The sequence below is a fragment of the Phocoena phocoena genome, chromosome 11 (genome assembly GCF_963924675.1).
Source record: "Phocoena phocoena chromosome 11, mPhoPho1.1, whole genome shotgun sequence".
Taxonomy (NCBI): Eukaryota; Metazoa; Chordata; class Mammalia; order Artiodactyla; family Phocoenidae; genus Phocoena; species Phocoena phocoena.
The window spans coordinates 80,580,820-80,594,433 of NC_089229.1; the positions used below are offsets into that span (position 1 = coordinate 80,580,820).

Below are 13,614 nucleotides of genomic sequence, written 5' to 3' on the forward strand. Positions count from 1 at the left end.
CACCTTGTTCAGGGACTGCCAAACTCTTTTTGAAAGTATTGTACAATTTTACATTTCTACCAGCAGTAGAGGGTTCCAGTTTTCCCATATCTTTGCCAGCACTTGTTATTATCTGTCATTTTTATTGTAGCCATCCCAGTGAATGTGATGTGAAATGAAATCTCATTGTTGTATTAATTTGTGTTTCCTTGACGATTAATGATGTTGAGCATCTTTTTGCGTGCTTATTGGCCATTTGTATATCTTCTTTGGAGAAATGACTGTTCACATCCTTTACTCATTTAAAAAGTTATTTGTCTTCTTATTGTTGAGTTGTAAGAGTTTTTCAAAAATATTCTAGATACAAGTTCCTTATCAGATACATGATTTGCAAATATTCCCTCCCATTCTGTATATTGTATTTTCACTTTTTTTATAGTGTCCTTTGAAGCACAAAAATTTTTAACTTCGGTGAAGTCAAATTTATCTTTTTTTTGTTGCTTATGGCTTTGGTGTCATATTTAAGAGACCATTGCTAAATTCAATATTATGAACACTTACCTCTATGTTTTCTTATAAAAGTTTTATATTTAGGTCTTCGGCCCATTTTGAGTTAATTTTTGTACATGGTGTGGGGCCAAACTATTTTTTGATAATTTAATCTGTTTTAAGTGCCCATCGCTACTGATGGCAAACTTAACCTGGCCAGTTCTGGATAAATTCAGTAACTTCAGGTTTTCTCAGTCATTGCAGCTTTAGTCTCAGTAAATTCAGGACTCTCCCTTTTCCTTCATTCTCCTCTCATGTGGGATTTAGCTAAATCACAGTGGGTTAATGGTACTTATTGACAGGTAGTGTAGAGTGAGTTAGAATTAGGGTTAGGTGTAAACGGGGAGGTCTCTGTCCCACAATTAGTTTCAGAGAGAAGATAATGATAGAACATGAAGAAAGTTTGGGGATCTGAGATTAGGGTGAACATGCATCCCAATTGAAATATGGTTACTCTTGGAGGGAGCAAGCTTCACAGAGGTCCTGAGACTCCACAAAGATGTTGCACTAGGTGATTTTTTTCCCCTACTCACTCAACATATATTTATTAATAGGCACATGACAGTGCCAAGAACTCTTTTATAGAGTGGAATAAAGCAGTGATGAAAACACACAAATTCTCTGCCATCATGGAACCTATATTCTACTGGGAGGAGACAGGACAAACAAATAAGCAAATAAATGTATAACATGCTATGATAAAAAAATCTAAGAAAAATAAAGAGAGGGACTTCCCTGGGGGCTCAGTGGCAATGCAGGGAACATGGGTTCGAGCCCTGGTCCGGGAAGATCCCACATGACGAGAAGCAACTAAGCCCGTGTGCCGCAACTATTGAGCCTGTGCTCTAGAGCCTGCGAGGCACAACTACTGAGCCTGCGTGCCACAACTACCGAAGCCCGCGTGCCTAGAGCCCATGCTCCGCAACTCACTGCCTAGAGAGAGCCGCGTGCAGCAACGAAGACCCAATGCAGCCAAACATAAATAAATAAATTTATTTTAAAAAAAAAGAAAAATAGAGTAGGGAGATAGCAAATGGGGCTGACAGTATTTTATATAGCGTCGTCAGGGAAGGCCTCATGAGAGGGTGACATCAGAGCAGAGATCTGAAGCAAGAGAGGGACTGAGTCTTGCAGATACACATGGGAAGAACACACCAGGCAGAGGGAACAGTAAGTTAAGTGCCCTCAACAGGGAGCAGGCTTGGCATATATGAGGGCGAGCAAGGAGGCCAAGGTGGTTGGAATGAGAAGGTCAAGTCAGTGGCAGGAGATGAAGTCAGAGGGGCAGTGGGGGGCTCTGAGGAACAGTGGTGCAGGTGCGTACTGCTCACTGCTCACTAACGTGTAAGTGCCACTCACACACGCGTACCTGCACAGACGTACTACAATACGTCGGCTCAGGGGGCACATTAAATAGGGCCACATAGGCCATGGAAGTGACTTCAGAATTCATTCTGAGATGGGAAGTCGTTGCAGTGTTTTGAGCAGAGACTTGATCTAACTTCTATTTTAACAGCAAATGTCTCGCTTCTTGGTTGAGAATAGATCATAAAGGTGCAAAGGTGGAAGTGGGGAGATCAGTGAGGAGTCTGTTACGACCCAGGAGAGAGATGATGGAAGCATGGACCAGGGTGGTAGGATGTTGTTTATACTGTGAACATAGAGCTGACAGGATTTGCTGACGGACTGAATGTGGGGTGTGAGAGAGGAGTCAAAAACGATTCCAAGGGCTTCCCTTGTGGTGCAGTGGTTAAGAGTCCGCCTGCCGATGCAGGGGATACGGGTTCGTGCCCCGGTCCGGGAAGATCCCACATGCCAGAGCGGCTGGGCCCGTGAGCCGTGGCCGCTGAGCCTGCGCGTCCGGAGCCTGTGCTCCACAATGGGAGAGGCCACGACAGTGAGAGGCCCGCGTACCGCAAAAACAAACAAACAAAAGGATTCCAAGGTTTCTGAGCTGAGCAAATAAAGGCAGAGTTGCCAGAATAGGTAAGGCTGGGAAGACCCTTTTAAGGAGGCTTGGCTGCCATGGAAGGAGAGCCTAAACCTTTGGTGGTTGGCTGACTATCTTTGCCATGTTAACGCAGCAGTGTGACCAGATCCAGGCCTCAGACTATATAGGACACCTCAGTGGGTGGTGACTTGTGAGGACGAGGTGAGGAGGAAGAAACCCATTGGTCTTAGGTATGTGGTTTGAAGTTTGTACCTGTTCATTAGCATAAACAATCACCCACTTGTTTTGTAATGTCCTGTTCACTGATAGTTTGTACCTAGAGGAAACAAAGAAAAACATTCACGACTTTGGCTAGTAATTGTGGAGCATCCATTTGGATGTATGGTACAGGACTGTGCAACATGGGAAACCATAGAATGTAATCCATAGATCTCTTGGATAAACAGAAACCTCCATTTTCAGGGTCTTCATCTCGCTCCATCTCAAGCTTTTAAATAGCTCGTCCAATGTCTTGGAGGCTCCCAACAGTAATATCATGTATCACGTAGACAGAAGAGGGCTTCTATCATGTAACAGGCATTTCTAAGTTGCTAAGTAACCATTTCCAAAGGAGAACCCAGAAGTAAAGAGAGATCTGTCAGCTGCGTGGTAGGACAATGACTGGGTCCAGTTTATCTCAGTACATTCAGGCTTTGTGCTGGCACTTCCTGGATTCTGGGTCTAACACTTTATTCTCCTCTATCCTGCAGGCTTTCTAAACACAGGTGTCTGAACATTAAGCTTATTCTTTCCTGTTCCATTATGGGATTATAAGCCTCAACCCAAACCATCTTCAAACTGTAAGACAGCCTCGAACTGTAAATTTACATTTTGGTCAGTTGCACAATTTGGCACACACCTCTGTGCACGCCTTGGGTTCCTCCACCTTTCAGCAAACCTTGCCCTAGGGGGATTACTTAGGTCACAGTTCTTTGGGTGGCTAGTGTCGTAACTGCTGTCCAAGTCTGCCTTCTCCAGGTCTTCCGGAAGGGTAGGACAAAAGTCTTGTAAAATGATGAGGGTTACAAAAGCAACGGAGAAGGTGTGGAAACGTGTCCCGCTGCCAGTTTCATTTATGACCGTTGGAGCTTTTAAGAGTCAGAAGCTTTAAAAGTAAACAAACCAAGAAGGTCAATGAAGACTGTGACAGCGGACTTCCGGAAGTAGAAAGTTAAACCTGGGCTCCGGGTTAAGAGCAGGGGGCGCGGGATTAAGAGACCAGGAGGCGGGCTTCCCTGGTGGCGCAGTGGTTGGGAGTCCGCCTGCCGATGCAGGGGACATGGGTTCGTGTCCCGGTCCGGGAAGATCCCACATGCCGCGGCAGCGGCTGGGCCCGTGAGCCATGGCCGCTGAGCCTGCGCGTCCGGAGCCTGTGCTCCACAACGGGAGAGGCCACAGCAGTGAGAGGCCCGCGTATCGCAAAAAAAAAAAAAAAAAAAAAGAGACCAGGAGGCTTAGGAGAAGGTTCACCGCCTATGGTTGGTTAAAAAAATTGCTGGCCCGGCCAAGTGACTTTTACCTCATGTCCACCTGGACATCTGCTGACGGGTCAAGTTTCACTAACGCCCTATACTCGAGACAAAACCTAAGCTACATAGTCCAAATAGAGACAAGACCCTCCCCCTTCCCTCCCTTCCCCCTCCTTCTCCTTTTTATTTTCTTTCTTTATTGTGTATTTTAAAAAATGTTCTACTTTTTCCTTTGCTTCAACACCTTCCTTCCTCTCCCTGTGTCAGCAAATTATTCACCCCACGCACCCACGCCGCTCCGGCTCCTCCTTTTCATCTCCAGGCGTATCGCCGGCTCACTCCGCTCCGGTCCTGCGCGCGCGCCCTATAGCCAATTCTCAATCCTCCCCGCCCCCTTTAAGACAAGGGACTGGGTCTCGGCCTCGCCATCCTTCGCTTTCCCAGGCGGGAACTGTCGCACCCCAAGCCTAGCCCCTCCTGGGCGGCTCTCTGGCGACCGCTTCCCGGTTCGGGGATCCCGCCGCCCCTCCAGCACCACCCCCGCGTTCGGTCAGCGCGCGCCACTGCTTCCCGGGTGGCCGGGCCCCACCCCCTACCCTGGTCGCCCCGCCCCGGCCCGGCTCCGCCCCAGGCCGCCGCTGCCTGATTGGCCTCCGCCCTCTCGTGCCCCGGCTCCTCTCCTCCCCTTCGCCCAATGGGCACCACCACCTGGTCCAAAAATTCCCCCGAGGGAACCGAGGGGCTCTGCAAGCACCGGCTCTGGCCGGGCTGCGGGGACCGCTGCGGCTGGGTGCGGAGCGGGGAGGGTAGGCAGAGCGGGGAGCGGAGGAGGGAGGAGGAGGAGCAAAAGGTGTTGGAGAGAAAACTTCTAAAAGGAACAGGAAACTTGCCTGGGAGGCGGCGGCGGCTGCGGCTCTCCGGGCGGCGCACGTCGCGGGGTGTCCGGAGCTGCAGCGCCGCTCCTGGCGGCTCGCCAGGCGCGGGGCAGGGCTGAGCCTGACACTTGATCCCTCGGGCCGTGCCCGCCGCCGCCGCCGCTCTGGGCGCTACAGGCGGGCGCTCCGTTCCTCTGCCGCGGCGGCTCCCCGGAGAGGGCGGCGAGGGCGCAGAGAAGAGGAGGGAAGTATTCTTCGGAGCATGAAGCAGCATGTCCGATAAAATGTCCAGCTTCCTCTACATTGGGGACATCGTGTCCCTGTACGCGGAGGGCTCGGTCAACGGCTTCATCAACACGCTGGGGTAAGCCGGGGCGCGGGCTGGGGAGCCCTGGCGCTAGGGCCCCTAGGAACCCATCCCAGTCCCTCGTGGCGCCGCCGCGTGCCCCGGCGCCCGCTCCCGCCTGGGGTGGCCGGGAGGCAGGGCAGGCTCTGCGCCCGCGGACAGCGCCGTGCGCTCGGCTCGCTCGCTCGCAGGAAGCTGCCCATAGAGGCAAGACTTTCTTTGCAACTTCGTAATCTCAAGCTCAGAGACGCATCTGAAAAGGAGGAAGTGATTCAAAAGACCGGAGACAGGCCCGGTAAAGAAGTCTTAGTTGGCTTCTCCGTGGGTTGTTTTGATTAAAAAAATTTTTTTTTTCCCTGTGAAACAAAATGCCTCCTCTTCCCCATCTTTGCTCGCCACCTCTCTCAAGCCCTTGTCCTTCAGGGCCGGGTTTGTAAAACCAGTCAATAAAAGTCCGTGGCCTTGGACATGAAACTCAGGCGATGTGGCGAGCGGGAGTGTGGCTTTTCCCTGCGGGAGGAGCTCACCGTCCCACTTCGCTGAAGTGATTTCCTTTTGGCCTTGACAGACGGGGACTCGCCCCGCCTCGGGGGCAGCCTGGGGGCTCCGACGGCCTCCTGGGTTCTAGAACTCACACCTGATTTCTCCCCTCCCCGGGCCTTGGCCCACTGAAATGCTCAGCCTCTCCAGGGACTCGGCCAAGTGCAGGGCTCTTGAGATTGGAGTTGATTTACGAATGGGGGAAATAGATATATAAACATAACCGTGTGCTAGATGGTTAAAGAGGACTTCCTTGATTACTAGTATATTCTCTCTGTCCTGATTGTAAATACCAGCTCGCAGTTTAAACGCACACTGACTGCACTCTATTTTGATGCGTACATTTTGTTGTTGTTGTTACCGCCTGGTCTCAGTAGCTAGACTCCCCAGTCTTAGAGAGTTCAGGCTGAGAAACTGGTGTTTCCACTTCGGACTGGTCAGTTTTTTCTGCTGTTAGGTTTTAGGGCACATGACTTAACATGCAGTGTCCCTGGACGGTGGCTTTGAGCCGTGCCATTAATGGAGTGGTGTCTACCCCACAGGGGACGTGGACGTCACCAGAACTTCCCCAGTTTCTGTTATTTGTGCATCTCCCTCAATGGGTGAAAGAAGGGAGGTAGGTTTAACTTAATCCCTTTAAGATCAATGTTAAGTGAAACTGAAGCATGGAAGAAAAGAATAGCCGTGACAGGTGCTTTTGTGCTGGGTTTGTAAATCATAAGCTGCCATTTGTTTCCCAGAGAGTTCTTAGTACAAGGTCAGTGTTTGGGCTTCCCGCAACATTTTGCAGATGGACTCTGCTTCACCTCACCCTTCCCCTCTGTAGACTCTCTAGGTGTGTTTAGCCCGGTGGTTGATCAGGAAGGGCTTGGGGTCAAATCCCGGCTTCTCTGCCTGTGAACCTTATGACCCTGGGCAGGTCACATAATTGCATCTCAGTTTCCTCACTCATGGTTACTACCTCGTAGGATTGTGCTGAGGAAGAAGTGAGTTAACATAAGGTGCTTAGCACAGTATGTGACGTATGAGCACTTGTATTAAGGGTTAGCGGTTGTAATTGTCACTACCTAGGTGGCTGTGAGTGACAGTTACAGTCGTGGACAAAATAATAAAAAGGATTAGGAATAGAGTATAAAAGCTAGTGAAATAAAAAGACATGTTTTTGTAGTGTCTTATTCAGCAAAGGTATGTGTTTCGGTCACTACATACTTTAGCAGTTGTGGAGTCTGTCCTGCTCATTTTGGAGAGAGAGAAACCTAGGGGAAGAGAAATGAAGTGACTTACCTGTGAAGCAGAGGAAGGACATTAATGCCAAAAGCTGGAACTATAACCCTGTCTCCAGACTCTCAGCCAAGTGTGTGTTTCCTTGGTTACACATCATCTTGAGAAAAAGAAGCTTTAATGTAGCGTATGTTTGTATAAAATATTTATTCATGTTCAACATTTCTTGCTGGTGTTTTGGAAGTTGAGTTGCCTTAGAGTGTGTTTGTGCAGTATTATTTTTCTGTTGACAAACTGATTCTTGTTTAACTTAATATGACAAGACCTCTGTGCTGCTCGATTCTAAGGTGAGGACGGATCGTTGGAAATGCTGCCGCTGGTGAAGCTTGGTGCTCTGATTAGATATTCTTTTTCTTTAACTCATGGAACTACGTTGGCCTGAGAGTTTTAGTAGTTACAAAGCTGGCAGGAGCCTATGTTCATGCCACATGAAATGTTATCTAGGCAAAGTAGCATCACCTACTTTGTTAGCTTAGATGACAACTGGTAGATGTTTTACTTTACACGTGTGTTTTAGGACCATGAAATCAAAGCAGCATTATAGTTTTTCATTATACTTTTGTAGGCTCATTATACACCTTTTCTATCAAAGACAGAGTACATACTTCAAGTTGAATTTCTTTGCACTTCTATAGTTGGAGGTCAGTTGTCCAAGGTCTGTTGCTAATTATGACCTTGTTCATATCATTTATTCTCTTTTCCTGTCAGCATGTCTTTGTGGAGAGTAAGAGAAAGAGTATATGATGCCCCTGCCCCTGGGGTATTATAAAAGTGAATGAAAGAGACAGAAAGGAAAGAGCCCATTTTTTTTTAGAGAGTTGCTAGGAAACTCCACATTATGCTTATATTTTTGTGGGCCTTAAGTTTTTTCAAAGTTGTGTGAATTGTTAAAGTGAATCAGAGAGCTCCATTGGAGACACTGGCATTGTATCTATTTAGCCAGCATAGTTCGTTCCACTGTAATATTAAAAACTCAATGGAAGAGCTAAAAACGAGGCTGCAAGTTTCTGATTTCTATCTTTGCTGTTTATCTATTTGACGCTTTTGGTTGCATGATGGTTTTTCAAATTCACCTTAGGAGATAGTTAGTGAGAATGGAGTTTACAGCATTACAGGTAATTCATACGTATTTATTTTTCTGCAGATAAATTTTCTCTGATTTTAGTATCTCGTGTATAAATTTGTTTGGCAGGATGCACGTTGTTATTATTGGCTTTTGGGAATTTTTGTAATAAGGTCATGAATTTTTCACCTGAAAAAAATCACAGTTTCACTCTATTAGAGTTTAGTAGGCCCTTTTAGAGGCCCTTCCAACTGGAAATGTAGGAAGCTTTTTGTAGGCTCTGTGACCTAGCTTTTAAGTTTGATATCTCAGTCTGAGGAATTAGACTGCTCCGGTTGCAAAGACTTGCATTTCCCTTTTTTCCCCAGTTATCCTTTAACCAGGATTTACCTGACGTTTCTGAACCCTGAGTTATTGCTAAATGAGGTAGAGTATTGTTCTCCCAGCTTGTATTGGTGCAAAAGGGGCCTGGTTTATGTTTTCTAACTTAATTTTTCATCTAAAGATCTATTTAGGAAACACTTATCTTGACTTAAGGAAAACTGCTTTAAATCCTGTTGGATGAAGATGGTGAATATATTTTAAATAAACAATTTTTTTTTGTACTGTACATTTTAGGGTTATGGTTTTTATTTTTCTTTTAAAAGAGAAGGGAGGGGGCTTCCCTGGTGGTACAGTGGTTGAGAGTCCGCCTGCCGATGCAGGGGACACGGGTTCGTGCCCCGGTCCGGGAAGATCCCACATGCCGTGGAGTGGCTGGGCCCATGAGCCATGGTCGCTGAGCCTGCGTGTCTGGAGCCTGTGCTCCGCAAAGGGAGAGGCCACAACGGTGAGAGGCCCGCATACCACACACACAAAAAAAAAAATAGAAGGGAGGACTTTTGGGATATGTTGTGCAATTTCAGATGCGGTGTTACTTTTGTTTTTTCTTTTTCTTTTTTTATTTTTATTTTTAAATTGAAGTATAGTTGATTTACAATGTTACATTAATTTCTGCTATACAGTGAAGTGATTCAGTTATACATATATATACATTCTTTTTTTAAATATTCTTTTCCATTGTGGTTTATCACAGGATACTGAATATAGTTCCCTGCGCTATACAGTAGGACCTTGTTGTTTAGCCATTCTATGTATAAAAGGTACATCTGCTCACCCCAACCTCCCACTCCGTTCCTCCCCCAACTCCCTCCCCCTTGGCAACCACCAGTCTGTTCTCTATGTCTGTGAGTCTGTTTCTGTTCATTTCTGTCATATTTTAGATTCCACTTATAAGTGATATCACATGTTATTTGTCTTTCTCTTTCGAATTTACTTAGTATGATAATCTCTAGTTGCATCCATGTTGCTGCAAATGGCATTATTTCATTCTTTTTTTATGGCTGAGTAATATTCCATTGTATATACGTACCACATCTTCTTTATCCATTCATCTGTCGACGGACACATAGGTTGTTTCCATGTCTTGGCTATTGTGAAGAATGCTGCTATGCACATAGGGGTGCATGTACCTTTTTGAACTAGAGTTTTGTCTGGCTATATGCCCAGGAGTAGGATTGCTGGATCATATGATAGTTCTATTTTTTAGTTTTCTGAGGAAGCTCCACACTGTTCTCCATAGCAGCTGCACCAACTTATATTCCCATCAACAGTGTAGGAGGGTTCCCTTTGCTCCATACCCTCTTCAGCATTTGTTATTTGTAGACTTTTTAATGATGGCCATTCTGACTGGTGTGAGGTGCTACCTCATTGTAGTTTTGATTTGTATCAAATGCAGTGTTAATTGTCCCTTCCCCCTTCCTCCATTTCTTTATACTAAGATTTACTTCCTTGGTCATTGACACTTCTGACACTTCATATTTTGGGTATATCAACTTGACCAATGGTCAGGTACCACACAGTGGGAGTGAGCATGGCAGAATTCCCAGGACGGGCGGGACAGTAGAATCAATAGAAAGTATACAGTTGTTTCATTGTCTGTTCTCCATGTGGTTGAGAGGTTAGTGAATGACAAGTGTGCACGTGTGTGTGTGTGTGTGTGTTTATGCACATCTGTATACATATGTTTAAGTGATTGTTGCCTTTGACTTGAGGTTTCTTTTTGGGATCTACTAAGAATCAGCACCCACTAATTAAGGTCTGAGAAAACACTCCGGTGACCCCCCATTGGAGCAGTGACTGCCAAGTATCATGATAGTGTTTTACCAGAGTGGGAAAAGATCAGGGCCCTTATTCTTAATTACTACTTGATTGTGGCCAATTCAATGCGCTTTTTAATTCCTTTGTTTCCATGTTCAACAGTAGACATCAGGTAGGGGGATGGTGGGTCACACAGTTTATAATTCTGACTTAATTCCTTAGATGGATGAATAAGACATGTTTTATTTTTACCAATTATAGTCCTTTGAATTTCCCTTCCTGATCTTTTTTCTGCTTAAAGTTTTAATATTTAAATGGTTGCAGATTTGATTTATTATTATTTTTCTTATTTAATTTTGCTATTCTTATCATGATTTGAAAAATCGTTCCCTTAGTAGGACTGTTTGATCAGTAGAGAGTCATAGATGAAGCAAGGAATGGTTGTAGCCAACTTTTATATTTGCATAATTTGTAATTTATCTTTAGCCTCTTCTAAACAGAACCCCTCCAAGTAACAGCATTATTTTCTGCTATAACTAGGTATATGAACTTAGCTTTGTTTTGGCTAGGGCATATGTTACTGTGATAAAAGTGTCTAAAAATCTATTGAGTATTTGCATGTGTGTTTAGTGGGGAGGAAGAAGACAGTATAATCTTGAATATTGAGTTGTTCTGGAAAGTCTAAGGGTTAGTAGTGTCATGTTATGGAACTTTAAATCAGCTGGAGTACAAAGACAGTTTCTGAAGTGGTGAACATAAAGTCTATTTTAAGCTGAAAGGTCCACCATTTCTTAAACTTAAGTCATTCTATAAACAACACTGCAGCTTTTAGACCCACTCAGTCAGGTAAACAACCATCCTTCCTTAAGTACCCCTGATCCTTGGCTTTGATAGAAAGAGAATTCAGAAGCAATTGCTTGGCCTCATTCTAGATTTAACAGAGGTTTTTTGCTTAAAATTTTTTTTTTTTGCGTAGGTAGCACTTTTCACAGTCATGTTTCCCCTTTGGAACTGTTCTTGTATAGATAGCGTGTATATAACTTACAGAATATAGACAGATTACTTTAAAACTTTAAAGTTAAATTCAAACTTTAAAACTTAAATTCCAGGCACAAGGTGTATCTTCATATATAAATACAAAGGAAGTAACAGTGGTCTTCTATGACAAATTTCTAGCATAACAATAGATTGAATTTTACTCCTTTTTTTTTTTTTTTTTTTTTTTTTTTTTTGCGGTACGCGGGCCTCTCACTGTTGTGGCCTCTCCCGTTGCGGAGCACAGGCTCCGGACGCACAGGCTCAGCGGCCATGGCTCATGGGCCCAGCCACTCTGCGGCATGTGGGATCTTCCCGGACCGGGGCACGAACCCGTGTCCCCAGCATCGGCAGGCGGACTCAACCACTGGGCCACCAGGGAAGCCCTTTACTGAATATCTTTGAAATGGATGGATTAGCCCTCTCAAAATTCAAATCAATGATTGGTTAATAATGTTACTTTATAGTTTATTCTGACACAAACCTATAGAACTCCAACCTTGAATTAAGAATAAATTATCAGTTTATTCAGAAAAAAATTTAATCATAAAATTGAAAATGTGTCCTCATCATGAATCCAGTCTATGGACCTTTCCTGGTGATGTGGTTTATGCTGGAGGATGCTGCAGACTGAATCATTGGTTCACCTGACTATGAGCCCTGACTATGTGTTAGGGATACAGTATGAAGAGATGCCAGATATTGTGCTATTTTAAATTATTATCTCAAAAACTCAAACTTCCTTTGAGAAATCTGTGGTATGACACTTGACTAGAATCTATGGGAAACTAAAGGCATTTGATAGTTTTGCTCTCACAGTTGTAAATGCCACAAGATCAGGAACTGACTCTGACTTTATAATCCTTGTATGCTCAGCACCTCACACAATTCCTGGTAAATGGTAGGCATTTAATAAATATTTGTGAAATCAATGTAGTCATTATTTAGTAATGGAGATAAGATTGGTATTGAATAACCGCAACATAAAGCAATTCTTTTCAAATGAAGATGATTAAAAACAGTATTCATAGGGAAACAGAGGAGGATTCTTCCTCTGGCTGGTATGACCCGAGGAGGACTTCAAGGAGGAGGTGGTATGTAGCTGAACTTTGGAGGATCATTAAGATGGATATTTATCTCAAATCTATACCCATAATTTGATCATATATTCTTGGTACTTTTTTCTTTTACTAAAAAAATTGGTGAAGTTTTATTGTTCAATTTAATAGCTCCAGAAAAGGAAGGAAACAATTTGATATTATTGAGATATGCAAAGATAGAAGAAATCATCAAAAAACATATTTTATGCTTATTTATCAAATGTGAGAGCTTTAAGCTTGACTCAGACCCTCTGAGTTTATTTGGACTGCCTTCAATCCTTGTCATGTGTGCTGAGTTTACTGAGACCAGAGATAAAGAGGGCAGGATATAAAGCCCAGAAACTTGGCAATTTTGGGGGAGAATTTTACAATGTTTCCAGCTCCTTTGCATATTCTGTTTTCACTCCTTTCCCCTTTATTTTTCCTTAGCCCCAGTGTTTCGTAGTTTTTCTTCATTAATCATGAACTTCAGTAGTCTTCTAGATCCCTGGAAGCTTTGGCATTAAGGACAACTTTCCATCTGTAATAAAATAGTTCTAAATATTTTTGTCTCATAGTGCCTGTGACTATTCAACACACACACACACACACACTCTCGCTCTCTCTCCCCCACTTGGCATAGAATACCCTTCTGGTATGTGTGCAGTACACCATGCCCTCATTTCCTTTTGGTGTTTAACAAGCGATAGAGGCCACAGATAGAGTCCCATGAATGCCGGGAAAGACTTAGGAAGTAAACAAAGCATAATCTACATTCGTATCTAAATTCTTAATTCAAGCACATGTTACTGAGGTTCTATCTATTAAAGTGTTCAAGTCATTGTTAAAATGTCATTATAAAAATCTCTGTGAAAATTACAAAATGCTGGACTTTTATATGTTAGTTATCCAAAAATTCCTCAGTGGAGTCTTAGAAAAAACTTTTAGGTTTTTAATTAATTCCTAGATATCTAGCTCTCCAAGACCTTGTGGTAATGACTGATTATGAAATAGATATCATAATATCTAGCTCTCCAAGACCTTGTGGTAATGACTGATTATGAAATAGCCACTAGGAGCAGACACTACTGCTGTCCGTATATCTCCTGTTTAAAGAGGATTCTGCAAATTGTGTAAGGAATTGATGGATCAGCAGAGCTAAATATAAGAGCTCAAACAAACAAACAAACACCCAGCAAAAAGAACCTGGATTAAAAAAGTCTTGATTAACTTTCTAGCGGCAAATAGAAGTATTATTTGTAAAAATTT

The 13,614-nt window shown here is 43.9% G+C and overlaps 1 protein-coding gene across 3 annotated transcripts in view; it reads left to right on the plus strand.

Annotated features, from left to right (window-relative positions):
• Positions 1 to 5,134: 5,134 nt before the first annotated feature.
• The window catches only part of ITPR2 (inositol 1,4,5-trisphosphate receptor type 2), a 523,170-nt gene continuing 514,690 nt past the window's right edge, over positions 5,135 to 13,614 (plus strand). For all 3 annotated transcript variants that reach the window (XM_065887013.1, XM_065887016.1, XM_065887015.1), the window contains exon 1: positions 5,135 to 5,226. In XM_065887013.1, coding sequence (XP_065743085.1) covers positions 5,135 to 5,226 — 92 coding nt within the window. The remainder of the gene's footprint in view (positions 5,227 to 13,614) is intronic.